This window comes from Acanthochromis polyacanthus, chromosome 13 (genome assembly GCF_021347895.1).
Source record: "Acanthochromis polyacanthus isolate Apoly-LR-REF ecotype Palm Island chromosome 13, KAUST_Apoly_ChrSc, whole genome shotgun sequence".
Taxonomy (NCBI): Eukaryota; Metazoa; Chordata; class Actinopteri; family Pomacentridae; genus Acanthochromis; species Acanthochromis polyacanthus.
The window spans coordinates 19,981,665-19,997,691 of NC_067125.1; the positions used below are offsets into that span (position 1 = coordinate 19,981,665).

Genomic DNA, 16,027 nt, shown 5'->3' on the forward strand with positions numbered 1-16,027 from the left:
CTACTGTGTGGCTAGAGAGTGAACTGACGAGTAAATCGTATTCAACAATCTGGCAGGGAGTGGAAGGATGAGCCGGTTCTTATTGCTGGTTGTGTAATCAGGTGGATGTCCTTCAGCTGTCGGGGACCCGCGGGGAAGGCTGATTACCTGAGTGGAGGCAGGTGTGAGCCCACACTCTACTCAGGTGTCACACTGGGGAAGGAAGCAGAGGCAGAGGAGCAGATGGGAGACAGAAGAGTGGAGAGGAGATAGAGGGAGAGACAGGGAGGAGAGAGATAGGAAAAAAGGGGTCTTTTAGGGATGTCAGGTGGGGAGGGGTGAGGAGAGGGCCCTGACAAAATTATAGTTTTGAGTGTTTCTTGTGTAAGAATGTGGGTCCCTTTAACGAGAATTCAAACCTTTAAGATATGAGATTGATCAAATTTTATATGAATATTATTTTTTATTAATGTTAATTAATTAAATCCTCTAACGAGGTGGTGCCCTAATCAACGAGTGCAAAATCATAACGTAGTGTCCCCTACAGTTGACTCACTCAACTGTTTAAGTCTGAGACAACTTGCTCTTCAAGTACACAGTCATTTGTCATTTTTGCTCAAACATGAGTTTAAAATCGTTCTTATGCCAGCACATGACACTGAAGCAGATATAAACTGAAGCTCTGAGACTACTTCAGTAATGCACTTGCTTGGCACGTTGTAAATGCTCTCCAATTTCAGTAAAACATAACCTAATTTAAATTCAATTTCTTCATCTTTCAATTCTTCGACTTCAAACTCGCCTGAAGATTCATGTGCCACTGAACATTCATGTATGAAAGAGCAGGGGCAATTAGCATGTAAACAGGGGAGAATTTCGCTGTGGTCATGCCTTAACGTGTAGTGCCTCAAAAGTTCATTTGCCTCAGTGACAACAAAGTTACAGATCTTGCAGATCCATCCCATGACGAAAAACGTTTGATGCTCAGTCAAACTGCATCTACGCTCAACAAAAATATAAATGCAACGCTTTTGTTTTTGCTCCCATTTTTAATGAGATAAATTTAAAGATCTAAAACTTTTTCCACATACACAATATCACCATTTCTCTCAAATATTGTTCACAAATCTGTCTAAATCTGTGATAGTGAGCACTTCTCCTTTGCTGAGATAATCCATCCCACCTCACAGATCAAGATGCTGATTAGACACCATGATTAGTGCACAGGTGTGCCTTAGACTGCCCACAATAAAAGGCCACTCTGAAAGGTGCAGTTTTATCACACAGCACAATGCCACAGATGTGGCAAGATTTGAGGGAGCGTGCAATTGGCATGCTAACAGCAGGAATGTCAACCAGAGCTGTTGCTCGTGTATTGAATGTTCATTTCTCTACCATAAGCCGTCTCCAAAGGCGTTTCAGAGAATTTGGCAGTACATCCGACCAGCCTCACAACCGCAGACCACGTGTAACCACACCAGCCCAGGACCTCCACATCCAGCATGTTCACCTCCAAGATGGTCTGAGACCAGCCACTCGGACAGCTGCTGAAACAGCTTTGCATAACCAAAGATTTTCTTCACAAACTGTCAGAAACCGTCTCAAGGAAGCTCATCTGCATGCTCGTCGTCCTCATCGGAGTCTCCACCTGACTCCAGTTCATCGTCGTAACCGATTTGAGTGGGCAAATGCTCACATTGGATGGTGTCTGGCACGTTGGAGAGGTGTTCTCTTCACGGATGAATCCCAGTTTACACTGTTCAGGGCAGATGGCAGACAGCGTGTGTGGCGTCGTGTGGGTGAGCAGTTTTCTGATGTCAATGTTGTGGATGGAGTGGCCCATGGTGGCGGTGGGGTTATGGTATAGGCAGGTGTCTGTTATGGACGAAGAAGAACACAGGTGAGTTTTATTGATGGCTTACGGCCACACCACACTGGGCACGCCCGCTCTCGTCTGATCTCGGAAGCCAAGCAGCGTCGGGCCTGGTTAGTACTTGGACGGAAGACCGCTTGGGAATACCAGGTGCTGTATTTTGGGGCGGCATGGCTCAGTGGGTAGAGTGGCCGTCTTGTAACCGTAAGGTTGCCGGTTCGATCCTCGGCCTGTCAAGCTCATGTCGAGGTGTCCCTGAGCAAGACACCTAACCCCTAATTGCTCCTGATGGGTCGTGGTTAGCGCCTTGCATGGCAGCTTCCGCCGTCAGTGTGTGAATGGGTGAATGTGACGTATCATGTAAAGCACTTTGGATAAAAGCGCTATATAAATACAACCATTTACCATTTTTTTAATTTGAATGCACAGAAATACCGTGACGAGATCCTGAGGCCCATTGTTGTGCCACACATCCAAGAACATCACCTCATGTTGCAGCAGGATAATGCACGGCCCCATGTTGCAAGGATGTGTACACAATTCTTGGAAGCTGAAAATGTCCCAGTTCTTGCATGGCCAGCATGCTCACCCGACATGTCACCCATTGAGCATGTTTGGGATGCTCTGGATCTGCGTATACGACAGCGTGTACCAGTTCCCGCCAATATCCAACAACTTCGCACAGCCATTGAAGAGGAGTGGACACCCCCAATAAAACGAAACTGCACCTTTCAGAGTGGCCTTTTATTGTGGGCAGTCTAAGGCACACCTGTGCACTAATCATGGTGTCTAATCAGCATCTCGATATGGCACACTTGTGAGGTGGGATGGATTATCTCAACAAAGGAGAAGTGCTCACTATCACAGATTTAGACAGATTTGTGAACAATATTTGAGAGAAATGGTGATATTGTGTATGTAGAAAAAGTTTTACATCTTTGAGTTCATCTCATAAAAAATGGAAGCAAAAACAAAAGCGTTGCGTTTATATTTTTGTTGAGTGTAGGTAGGCAAACTTGGTGGTCTTGCTGGTCGAGGTTAAAGTGGGGCTTAACTCCAAGATTTTCCGTGAATGTGGGAATCCAGATTGCAGTGAAAGACTTTGGCTTCCGTTTAGCAGCATTAACCGTCCAACCTCAATAGTGAAAGAAAAAGAAACAAAATGTGGTCATGCATTCAGAAATATTTAACCCTAACTTTTACGATTTATATAATTTTATTAAATGACAAATTTCCATGTACTTTTTTAGATAATTTTTTTCACACAAACCTACCAAATAAACCTTACATGAGGAATATTTGAGTTTAATAAAGTCTATTTATTTGAAATGCATAATCCTCAGGTTTATGTATTTAGTATTAATAAAGTATAATTACTCTAAATTAATAATAATGACAATATTTATTTAAAATACATGAAATATATTGTTTGAATTACATGTTATTTATGCTTCTGTAATAAACCAAATTTATCAAAATGCATCACATTTATTTAATTCTTTCCCATACAGTACAATCTTATAATGATGCATATAAGAACTATCAGACCACCTTGTTGATTTAACAGATTTATTGCCATTAAAGCCTTTTAATATCATCTTCAATGTTAATGCATGTACAAAATCTTCCAGCTTTCTAATCAATCTAACTTGTATAATTTTCAACTGAAAAAACATACATTCACAACAAGGCCCTATGTTGCATTTCATCCATTATTTCCATTCAATATAAGAACTTGAGTGATAAAAGGCTTTGGCAGGAACTGAAGCACCTTTTTAGAAGAAATCTTTTAAACACTTAACTAGCTCCCATTAAATCTGGAAAGAAAGAAAAATACTGTTTGAGCTGAGGCACTACAACAATGCCAGCTAACACACCAAGAAACTCCCTAAGAACCCACCTACACAGCCACACTCATGCATCCCATTACATTACCTCCCTGTTAAATACTTGGACACCAAAACTTAAAAAAGTCTTTAACAGATACGCATCTATCAAACAGGTATTTCTTTGAAGCACCCTTCAAGAACTAAGGGATTATTTAAACACAAGATCCTGTCTGACTGGGGGAAAAAAGGAAACAGAAAAATGAGGAATGAGCTGTATAAGTGCATTATTGTCCGCCAAATCACTGGAGCAATTTGAGTTTCAGTCCCTGTACTTTTGGTGAAAGCTTGGTTGAGTCCAGGTCCATCAGGATTTTCTGGTACACCTAGAATGTACGCTTCAGGCTTTTTGGATAGCTCAAGTTGAGTGCATAGATCAGTCCATAAAGCATCACGTATGCATGGCTGATACTCTGCAGGTTATGGAGAACTTCCACGCCTTCCAGCACAAGACCAACATCAGCAAAGCGTCCATCACCTGGACCATCAGAATCATCAGAACCATGACCCTCTGCTCGGACTGTGTAGATGCCCATGGTCTTCTCTGCAATGTCTGCCTCAGCCTCTCTGGATTCAATGTCCTGAAATATAAAGAGAACAGAACAATGGGCAGTGTGTGTTCCTAAACTTGACCACCAAAATCTAAGCAGCTCCTCCTTAGCCCAACTGAGAGTTAATATGAATATATTTCTTGAAGGCAGTGTATGCGTTCATGAGAATGAAATCGATGCAAGCTCTAGGTAACAATGACTCAAGACCTTTGACCACCTCCTAAAAGCCTGGTTAAAAAAAAAAAGAAAAAGTCATAAGGATGCATTATGTGTTTCTTGTTAACATGAGATTATACACAGCCTTACTCTCAAAATGTGCACTTTTCTATCAATGTTACAACAATTAAAAATTTTATAATTATCCTCTACAGTAGTAGTCTTGTTCTCACATGTTTATGGGTTGATCCTCCACTGAGGGTAGGTATCTGTGCTTCTTTAAGACGGAGGGATTTCCAGGGAGACTGCTCTTTTCCCAATGAAGCCTTTGACCTGCCATAAAAAAGACAGTTAACAAAACACCAACTAAAAATACATAGATATATAAAGATACAGAACAAATCAATAGTATGGTACAGGAAATAAAGATGCAGTCTTCCAGTCAGGAAGTCGTGGAGTGTGTGCATCAAATCTGTTAAGTCTAAAGCTGACTCGCATTGTGTTTTGCCCAGTTTTTTGCTACCTAGCGAAAAAACCTGACCTTGTGATGTAATTAACAGTGGAGGTGCTGAGCAGCATTAAAAAGTTGAAATGATTTCACTTTTCAGCACCTGTAAAAAGTGAGCTGTCTTGCATCAGCCTAAGAGAGGACAGTAGGAGTTAGAGGCGGGCTGGAAGCAGGACAATAGGGAAGAAAAAAAGACCAACCTTTCCCTATCCTAACCTTTACCCCTCATATGCTTACCTCTTGACATCTGGCTTTGGCTTTCTGCCTGCCTCAGATCCTCAGCTGCCTTTTGACAGAGAAAAAAAAAAAATTATCACATTGTTTCTCTCCATCAACAGCAATTCTAAATATACTAAAAGGTATACACCCCCTGTCAAACGTTTTAGGACACTTTCTCATTCAAATAAAGTAGAACCTGTCCTACAACTTTTGACAGGGGCTGTATCTACCAAAGTCAAAGGGCGTGTCTGTGGCGGCCTCTGGAATTTTGATCCTTCGCCATGAAATTTCAAATGCTGTGTAAATGCCCTGAACATGCTCCAATCTGCCTGAAACTTTACATGTATGATCAGAGTCCTGCCCTGATCACATCCATATGATGAAATACACCCCCTGTCAAAAGTTGTAGGACAGGTTCTACTATATTTGAATGAGACAGTGTCCTAAAACTTTTGACAGGGGGTGCACATTACTGTAGCTGAAGTTACTGTAAGTTAACATTAAACTGTAACCTTTGATGGTAAGCATGTTCTAACGTCATATTTTATAGTTGTTCTGTAAAGCTCAGGCTATGTTTCCTGACTTAGTGTTAACAGATATGCTAATTCAAGTTTGTCAGATTGATAAATTGATTGTTAGCTAGAACTAAGTGTCCTGCAGGTCACAGCTGATCAATATTAACAGATCGATAATATTAATGATCAGCAGATACAAATGAATTTTCGTCCTCAGAACTCTGTTACAGATAAATGTTAATCTCTCAGTTCAATGAATGAAACTTAATTTAGTTCTGAGTTAATATCTCTGTTCTTTGGTTCAGACTGCTTTTAACAGCTTGTGTTGAAATAATTCTTGCAGTAACATTACTGAGGTCTACCCACCACTGAATTTCCCTTCAGGGATGAATAAAGTGATTCTATTCTATTGTATGATTCTATTCTATCACACTCAACTGCAGACTGATACTTTCTTCTGCTGTTAATGTGAAACCAGAGGTGGATAGTAACGAGTTACATTTACTCCGTTACATTTACTTAAGTAACTTTATGAAAAAAATGTACTTCTGAGACTAGTTTTTCTCTGCCATACTTTTACTTTCACTTGAGTAGATTTGTGAAGAAGACACGCTACTGTTACTCCGTTACACTGGGCTACACTTGGCTCATTACGTTTTTATTTACCACATTAGATATGCTTTATTTTGCCAGAGAGATGCCCCCAGTAGATCGACCACATGACTGGGTTTCACCAATCAGACGAAGCAACAATAATCATGTGACTCCGTTTCACCAGATGTCACTCTGCAGTCACATTAGCGGCATAGCGGCACAAACTCTTCACATGTAGCAGACAGGGAATGAAAAAACGGAAGCATTTTCGAGAAATTTGATCTTGCTTCGTAGTCTGAAAACATTATTATAGCATTAGCGGATGTCTCCGTCTGTTGTCTTCTGTTTACTAACACAGTCGAAGTGAAGCGTGATGTCAGGCTTGATAGGTCCGCATGGGGGGATACAACATTCCCATACAGTCTATGTCATAGACTCTGAGCATGCAGTATATCTTGTCACTGGAAGTAGTTTGCACTGTTCAAACATACAAACGTTACCTTACTTCAGGTATTTGTTTCAAAGCTTTATGTTGTGAAAAACTGAGATTTGGAAATGTGTGTTTTTTTGTGCCTTGTCATTTTGTAAAGATGTTTATTTTTGCTATTTTTTAAATTTTATTATTTGGAAATACCAGAATTTGCACATTGTTTTACATTTTTGGCTGTCTGATCTCATAATTTCTAAAAAAAATAAAAAATCGGATATTGCAATCAAACAGTTACTCCGTACTTTCAGTACATGAGTAGTCTTTTCACCAAATACTTTTTTACTCTTACTTGAGTAATTTTTTGGATGACTACTTTTTACTTCTACTTGAGTAATATTATTTTTGAAGTAATGTTACTCTGAAGTACAATTTTTGGCTACTCTACCCACTTCTGTATGAAACAGAACAGCAGTTTTTTTCTACAACAGTATACAATTAGATAACTGTGTGGAGCTCATTTAATCAGAGTGCTAATGATATATTAGAATATAACAGAATAAACTTTATTGTACATCTGAGGCAATGAAATGTTCTTTGGCCTCAGCCAGGAAAAGAAACATTTCCATAAGTTTAAAAAATAGAACAAAAACACAACACTCTGTTATGTTCCATTCATATCCTGCTGTGTTCACTCTCATATTTACTGTTCCAGCAGTTGGAATAAAAGAACCTTGGAGATCTTTTCCTCACTGTTAGTGTCTTTTCCTTCCAGCCTTGGTCTGGATCATTGGAAACATCTGGTCTGATGGACTGAGAGCTCCAGAGAACATGAACATCCAGCTGTGGTTGTTTGAAGAGTCTTCTCTCTTTTATCAATTTGAGGAAGAGCAGCACTGATGTCCTCCTCATCCTTTCAATAACAACAATAATGCTGCAGATTCAGCTCCTCTCTTCATAATACAACTTATCTTGTGACTGTTCAGGTTTTACATTTCACTGTCAGCAACACATTATTTATTTCATCCATTTATTACAAGCGTTTACACATCTTTACAGTTCAGAATTGTTAAATAATGTAGTTTTTAAATGTTTAATAAAGGTAATAATGAAGATCCTGCCTTGAATGGATGCTGCATATCTGCTATAAATAACATGGACTTTTTATATTGTATTTATAGTACAACAGCAGAGTTGAAGTTAAGGTGATCAGTGGAACACCTGAATACTAAGAACAGAGAATAATAAACTCCTGAAAGAGTTGGTCTGTCCTTCTGTTAGTGAAAGGTAAACAGGAAGTGGTTCACTGAGGATGTCATCCATTCAGTCTGCTTCTTCACATGCAGATGAAGGTGTCAATCTGTTGGCTTCAGTCAGAAGATCCTCACAGTGAACATGAGACACCTGAGATGAAGACAGACGTCACAGTATCAGTATGAACAGCAGAGGTTCATTTTAAAATGACCCTGGACAGATTTCCGAATTCCAGTAGCTTTCTCAGTCCTGAAAGACAGAAAGGCTTGTAGTCACTTTAGCTTCAGGGGAGAGGATTTATTCTTCAGCTTTGCTGCAATTTAAATGTTATAACTGCAGTGTTAATCAATACTTTTGTAATTTTCTGAGAGTTTATTTTTCCAATCTACACTGCAGTAAGAAGTACTACAACATGTGGATCAGTCATTAAACACTGCTAATGATTAAAGAGTATTTACTGCTTTGTCTAGTTTAACTTCAGAGACTCAGTAAATAGTCCTGACTACTGGCAACACACAATCTTAACCTGACGTTTTTAATCACATTTAGGTTTTCTAAATACACTGCTCAAAAAAATAAATAAAATAAAGGAACACTTTTTAATCTAAGTATTGCATCAAACCAGTGAAACATGTGGGATACTGATCTAGTCAAGTAAGTAACTGAGGGGCTTTTTAGTCAGTTTCAGCTGCTTTGGTGTTTATAAAATTAACAACAGATGCACTAGAGGGGTAACAATGAGACAACCCCCAAAACAGGAATGAGTTTACAGGTGAAGGCCACTGACATTTTTTTTCCTTCCTAATATTGTCTGACTGTTTTTCACTAGTTTTGCATTTGGCTAGGGTAAGTGTCACTTCTGGTAGCATGAGGCGATACCTGGACCCTACAGAGGTTCCACAGACAGTCCAACTCCTCCAGGATGGCACATCAATGCATGCCATTGCCAGAAAGTTTGCTGTGTCTCCCACCACATTCTCAAGCACATGGAGTAGATTCCAGGAGACAGGCAGTTAGTCTGGGAGAGCTTGACAGGGCTGTCGAAGGTCCTCAACCGATCAGCAGGACAGGTATCTGCTCCTTTGTGCAAAGAGGAACAGGATGAGCACTGCAATAGCTCTACAAAATGACCTCCAGCAGACCACTGGTGTGAATGTCTCTGATCAAACAATCAGAAAGAGATGTAATGAGAGTGGTCTGAGGGCCCAGTGTCCTCTAGTGCCCGCTGTGCTCACTGACTGGCACCGTGGAGCTCGGCTGGCATTTGCAATAGAACACAGGAATCTGCAAGTCCACCACTGGTGCCCTGTGCTTTTCACAGATGAGAGCAGGTTCACTCTGAGCGCATGTGACAGACATGAATGGGTCTGGAGAAGCCATGGAGAACGTTATGCTGCCTGTAACATTGTTCAGCATGACCGGTTTGGTGGTGGGTCAGTGATGGTGTGGGGAGGCATATCCATGGAGGGACGCACAGACCTCTACACAGGCTGGACAATGGCATTCTGACTGCCATTAGGTATCAGGATGAAATCCTTTGACCCATTGTCAGACCCTGTATTGGTGCAGTGGTTCTGGATTCCTTCTGGTGCACGACATTGCCCAGTCTCATGTGGTAAGAGAACTCATGCAGTTCCTGGAGGATGAAGGAACTGATACCATTAGCTGGTCCCCACGCTCACCTGACCTGAATCCAATAGAACACCTTTGGAACATTATGTTTTGTTCCGTCCAACACCATCAGGTTGCTCCTCAGACTGTCCAGGAGCTCAGCGATGCCCTGGTCCAGTTCTGGGAGGAGATACCCCAGGACACCATCTGTCATCTCATTCAGAGCTTGTCCCGGCATCGTCAGTCATGCATACAAGCACATGGAGGACATACAAACTACTGAATACCATTTTGAGTTGCTGCCAAGGAATTTCAGCAAGATGGACTAGCCTGCCACATCAGTTTTTCACTTTGATTTTGAGGTGTCTTGAATTTAGACCTCCCGGGGGGTTGATAATTTTCATTCCCATCAAACAATGTGGCACTTTTCATTCCTAACACATTATCCAGTCCATATCAATGCTAATATCCAGTTTGTTTTCCCCCCGTATTGAAATATGATGTATTTTCAAAGTGTTCCTTTAAGTTTTTTGAGCAGTATATAATATTAATGTGATTCAGCATCTCCACGGACAGTCTTGGTAACTAAATGTGGTAAAATTGCACTAACACAACTCACTTCAGCTGTCTACATGAAACACAACACAACAAATACTGCATTAAGCATTAGTTTAATGCTACATTAAATTTAATCAGGCTACGACTGAGCAGCTAGCTCAGTTAGCATCGCTAATTCACATTAAAGGTAATATTTACCGGATGCTAACTCTCTTCACTGGTGAACACACACACAAATAAACTCCATTGACATCTGGACTGCACGGTACACCTTATATCTGACACTAAAGTTGCATATAAAGTGCATTAACTCATTCGCTGCCATTGACGTCTATAGACGTCAATTAAAATCCGAACGTTCGCTGCCAATGACGTCTATAGACGTCAATCATGTTTTTTGACTGGGGGGGCTGCAGGATAGTCTGTCGGAGCTTGTCGGTGAAAATCCTGGAGTTTTGGAACGTGAGAGTGTTGCAGTGGGCCAAAAGAATGACAAAGACAGTGGCCATGGTGGGGCGACAGCAAAAAGTGCCGTTGCCAACAGCCGCCGAACATCCAGCTTCATGTTCCAACAACAGTGGCATGGGAAAACATTGATCGCAATGAAGAGACACCATCTGGGGCTGGAACATCACACAGGGTAAATGGGATAATTGTGCAACCAAAGGTGTATGGCTCAATGCCTAAGCCCAAACCCACAAATGTCATCCAAAAAGACAAGAGATGACTATTGAACCAGGAGAGGTGTTTACTCCAGTTTACAATGGAGGATAACACACTGGTCCCGCCCCAAGGCCACATGTTGCCTTAGAATGTGAGAAAGTACTGAGAGTGTGTGTGTGTGTGTGTGTGTGTGTGTGTGTGTGTGTGTGAGAGAGAGAGAGAGAGAGAGAGAGAGAGAGAGAGAGAGAGAGAGAGAGAGAGAGAGAGAGAGAGAGAGAGAGAGAGAGAGAGAGAGAGAGAGAGAGAGAGAGAGACTGTTTTCCAGTTTTATCATTGTTTCTACTTAAGTTTAATATAAACATTATGTGTTTCTAGTTTGAACATTTGTTCAATCTCAAAATAGCTCAACAACTTCAAATTGCACCTTAACTATACTACTTATACTACAGTATACTATGCAATGCTACAGTATACTAAACTGAATGAAGCTCTGAATTTCTGGTGACATATTGTGATATTTGCATTTCCACTCTTTTTGTGTGGATGGATCATTAGGATGGCTAGCTAACAATGACCACAGACATTCAAGCTGTAAGAAGGAAAAAATGGAGCTTTTCTGGCCAATCATTTTCTACTTAAGTCCAGTCCACCCACTTAGTGTAACTGAGGCAGCTTTTCATTTATTCAGCCCTCTTCATGCCCATCACATTGCTGCTACATAAGCCTCTGAAGATCTGCAAACCTTCACCACTGACCATCTAGTTGTCAGAGACGCCTCATAGGTTGTTAAACTAAATGTCTGGACATTATGTTATATTCTTATCTTCTGACCGTGATCATGCCTGCGCAGGCTGATCTGTCTTCAATATAGGATCACAGCATTGTCGCAGTGGGCCAGCCTTGCAGAAGTTGTTGATAACATGTTCTAACTCTCAAACGTTGTTTGGAGCACTGGCACTCTGCAAAATCCCTTCATCCTCCTCAGACAATTTTAAAATCAAGTAAAAGCTTCTAGCAGTCAAAGCAGGGGAAGTCATCAAGAACTTTTGATTTGATTCGGCTACTTCAGTTCATAACTTCAAATACATATCTATTAACGTTGGGCATCCTACCTCCGTCCATCCAGTTGGTCCACTGGAACCAGCTCCTCTGGGAATAGCCGAGATCTGATCATCTAAATTCTGCTCCAGCTCCAGAAGGCCTCACATCCAGCCTGTAGCAGGCCTTCTGTGTTCACAGTGTATTAATTTAAATGTTGTGAATCTCTGTCTCTGCTGGGAGGGTTTGTGATGTCAGGGACTGTTTGTGTCAGTGTCCCCACTGTGGCATTATCATCTGTCAAATTTGCCATATTACAGTAGCAAAAGGGATAGTGCAAACATAAATTGTACAAATGCCTCTGGATGTGGAAAATAATAATATTACCCAAATTAATGGTGTTACACAGATTCTTTCATGAGTAGAAATACTGATACAGGAAGTATTAATATTGCGCAGATTTTATGTACATTGTACAGATACATAATGCACAGGCTGAATCTGTTGATACTGCACCAGAATTCAGTATGATAGTTTTTGTTTTTGCTGATAGCTTAGCCATCTTCTTTATGTCTCTCACTGACTCCACTGGGTCGAGGAGAATTCCTGGTACAAAGCTGGCCTTTTTTTTTTTTACCAGCTTGTTGAGTGTCTTTCTGTCGACTGCATAAATGCTGCTGCCCCAGCATACAACTGCATTGCCAACAGATTCAAAAGAGGATCTTGAGAGCACTTTCAGCACTCCGAAAGACAAATAGAATCTACTCAAACTACTGTCAAGAGTGTTGATACTGTCTGACCAGTCCAGTTTATTGGACACATAATAATAATAATAATAATAATAATGATAATAATAATAATAATAATAATAATAATGAGGAAGAAAAATGACTTTGTCAAGGTTGCTAATATTGCTTACATTTACTACTAAAACTGTATCAAAAGTATTCACACACACCTACCCAGTTTATTTTAGAAATGTGGTGCACTGCAAAAGGTTTGAATACATCTCTGAGATGCAGGTATTAGCTATGTCCATGTAAATTAACTTGTATTAGTGGCCAGGAAAAAGATCCGCCCAGACTCTGTCCTTGCTTTGCTTAGATAAATCTAGTCAACATTAAAGGCTACAGCTGTGAAAAACTACTCTGCTCTGCTGCCTCTTCTCATCTTCTCTCGTACAATACACAATCTTAACATTGCAGCAGTGAAGTCTCAGACCTGCATTCACATGATATTTGAGTCCTGTTCAAAGAAAGTGCTCCTTCAGTTCGGAACAGCTTTTTTTTTTACTTGCTGCCAAGCCTGGCAATATAATCTGCTGTCTGTGCTTCCCTTGTGTTGCTTGAAGGCAGATAAAGACTCAGAGGTTGTGGGGTGTTGGGGGAGCTTTGGCCAACAAAAGCCTCCTTTGTCTCCCAGAAGAGAAAGGGAAAATGAGCCAGCACCAGTCAGACCAGGGGTGAGCATGGCATTGTGTAAGTCCCCACAACCACCCCCTACCAAGGTATCTCAGGTATACCTCAGTAAGTAATATAGAAATGAAGGGAAACCAGCAGCTGTCTTGAAAGGAGGTAGACAATTTTCAATGAAATCTTTCTTCAAAAACTCAAAGGCTGTCTGACAGATAGTGGAATACCTTTACCTCATTTCTGCCAATTTCAACTTTAATCACCTTTGACAAACACACTCACACACACACACACACACACACACACACACACACACACACACACACACACACACACACACACACACACACACACACACACACACACCTTAAGGTGGCTCAAGTCAGAATGATAGCTGTATATTCACAGTCACCTTTGTGTTACATTTATTTCCTTCTATTCCCTCTTTCTGATTTTTTTCTGTCTAATTCTGTTCTTCCATTTTCCCAAATTTTTCCTCTCTTCTCATCACAAAGTAATGTTTCACTTTCTTACGCTTTCACTCCTTTACCAGATGCTTCTTTTTTACCACACATATGCAAAATTAATGTGTCTTTCTCCACTTAAAATACCCACTGAGACAATGTCTTGCCAGAGCTGCAGATTTCTAATGTTGCTAGTTATTGGTAGGAAGATTAGCTCTTAAAGGGGAACTTCGGTTTTTTTCAACCTGGGGTCTGTTTCCATATGTAATTTCATACATGTGAGTGATGGAGAAATGAATTTTCGACATAGCTCCAGTATTTAGCCAGGCAGGCAGCTTAGCAGCTCAGCTAGCAGCTTGGCTAGCGAAAAGTATGAGGCAGCTGGCCCCCCCATGTCAAAGTCCGCCCTAACGTGCTTTTTGCCCCACACTGACCGGCTCAGATAGTCTCAATGAGTGTCCCACAACATACTGGAGATGAGAAGTGAACGAAAACCTCCACATTACCAGGCGATCACTCTTTGTTGTGATCTGTATCCAAATCTCAGGACGCTAGAAAGCAAATCTCGTTCCGAAATCGCGCGAAATTTGCACCCATGTGGTATGCATGCTAACTGACCAATTAGGCTGCTCCCTGAATTGTATGTTTAGATGGATGAAGATGTCTGCTTTGCTAGTGATAGAGGACAAGGATGATGATCAGTTTCATGGCAAATATTGGTATTCAAGGTGTGTACAACATGATTACTAATGAGTCTCATGACTCTTGACAGAAAATATGTCACAATCTCATAATCCTTTAACTTGTAATCTTTCATATTTCAGTTGTTCATCCATGATTACTGAAAATGCATTCTGCAGAATTGTTACGGTTTATAATGGGTTCTCCCATCCAAGATAGTGCCGCAGATGGCAGCCTCGATCTGGAGCTCCACAGTATTTTTGTTGTTTTTCTTTGTTTTTTCTGTCTTAAGCCACTCTGTATGTCTCACTTTCACTAGAGATGAACTTCTAAACATCAGGCAAAACAAACTTGATGCTTTCTGGCCGGTTTTTGAGTACACAGACTGTTAACAGGACATTTTGGTCGCTGGAGCAGCGGTCCTCTACAAGCGCTTCAGATGGTGCAAATGGGGGAAGTGGGCCGGTGTTTTGGTGAGACTCAGACAGCAAGGGTTCAAGACCGCTTTGGTGAGCATTCATCTGGTGAACCTTCCTTCCCTTTCCTCGTTCATTCTGGTCAGTGTTGACATCCCTCCTGATGCCTGTGTGAGCGCAGTGCTGCAACTTCTTGTCACGCCCCCTCCTGCTCCTGTGCTCTGGCTCGTCAGGCTAAGGATGAGCAGCTGTGCTGGAAGCACAGTCGGCGCATATCCACAATCAGCACAGCATAAGAACCTGGCTCTCCTCTGCTCCCACTGCTGGATCATTGTTTCATGCTTCATGCCTCATGCCACACGCCGTAGTAGCTGCACCCCGCCACGAGCACACCGCTGTTGGACAGTCTGGATTACTTCGCCTACTCATCACCGCTTCTCTGTTCTGCACCCCCCCTCGTCTGCCTGGATTCTGCCTGCTCCTCTGCTCCTGCCTCAGCTCGGCCACCGGCTTCCATCCACTCCATCCCTGCCTTGTCTCCCGTTCTCCCCCCGGACTGCTTCGTGAGCCACCTCTTCCCCGTTTAGTTTTGTTTAGCCCCCATCACAGCCCCACGCCATCGCCCTTGGTTTAGTTTAGTTTTCCCCGTTGTGTTATTTCCCCGTGCCTCCCTCACTGAGGACTTTCTGTGTTGTTTTATACAATATTAAACCCTGATTAATCCACCTGCCTGTCTGTCACCTGCTGCTTGGGTTCACCCACCTAGTTTCATGACACTTGTGGCTGAACAGGTCACTGTCATGTAGTAGCAACACCCAGACTCTCTTATTTTTATCCTCGGAGATTTTAATAGAGCAAAATTAACCCGTGAACTGCCGAAATACAAACAACATATTTCAAGCCCCACCAGAGACAAAAACACATTGGACCACTGCCACACCACTATTAAGGACACCTATCATTCAGTTCCCAATGCAGCTGTGGGGCACTCCGATCACTGCCTTGTCCATCTCGTCCCAGCCTGCAGGCAGAAACTGAAAACTGTTAAGCCTGCAGTGAAAACAGTGAAGAGATTGACCAAAGAAGCAGAGCTTCACCTGCAAGCCTGCTTTGACTGCAGGGATTGGAGTGTCTTTGAAGCTGCTAACAACAACCTGGATGAGCTGACTGACGCTGTGACATCCTACATCAGCTTCTGTGAGGACCTGTGTGTTCCCACCAG

General features: G+C 41.7%; 1 protein-coding gene, 1 long non-coding RNA gene and 1 pseudogene across 6 annotated transcripts in view; 2 read left to right on the plus strand and 1 right to left on the minus strand.

Annotated features, from left to right (window-relative positions):
• LOC110972401 (melatonin receptor type 1B-B-like) overlaps positions 1–16,027 on the minus strand; it is a 174,346-nt gene that overhangs the window by 133,847 nt on the left and 24,472 nt on the right. The window contains exons 3-5 of one of the 4 annotated variants that reach the window (XM_051958348.1): positions 5,191–5,239; positions 4,679–4,778; positions 3,319–4,319 (exon numbers count right to left, since the gene is read on the minus strand). The exons of 2 other annotated variants lie outside the window; for them this stretch is intronic. In XM_051958348.1, coding sequence (XP_051814308.1) covers positions 4,130–4,319; positions 4,679–4,778; positions 5,191–5,239 — 339 coding nt within the window. In that variant the 3' untranslated portion in view covers positions 3,319–4,129. Of the gene's footprint in view, positions 1–3,311; positions 4,779–5,190; positions 8,113–16,027 lie in introns of those variants that run through there. One more of the 4 variants, XR_007946112.1, reaches the window with a different exon arrangement.
• LOC127536905 (uncharacterized) overlaps positions 1–16,027 on the plus strand; it is a 211,239-nt gene that overhangs the window by 74,019 nt on the left and 121,193 nt on the right. The gene's annotated exons all lie outside the window — the stretch shown is intronic.
• On the plus strand, positions 1,896–2,014 carry LOC127536949 (uncharacterized; annotated as a pseudogene).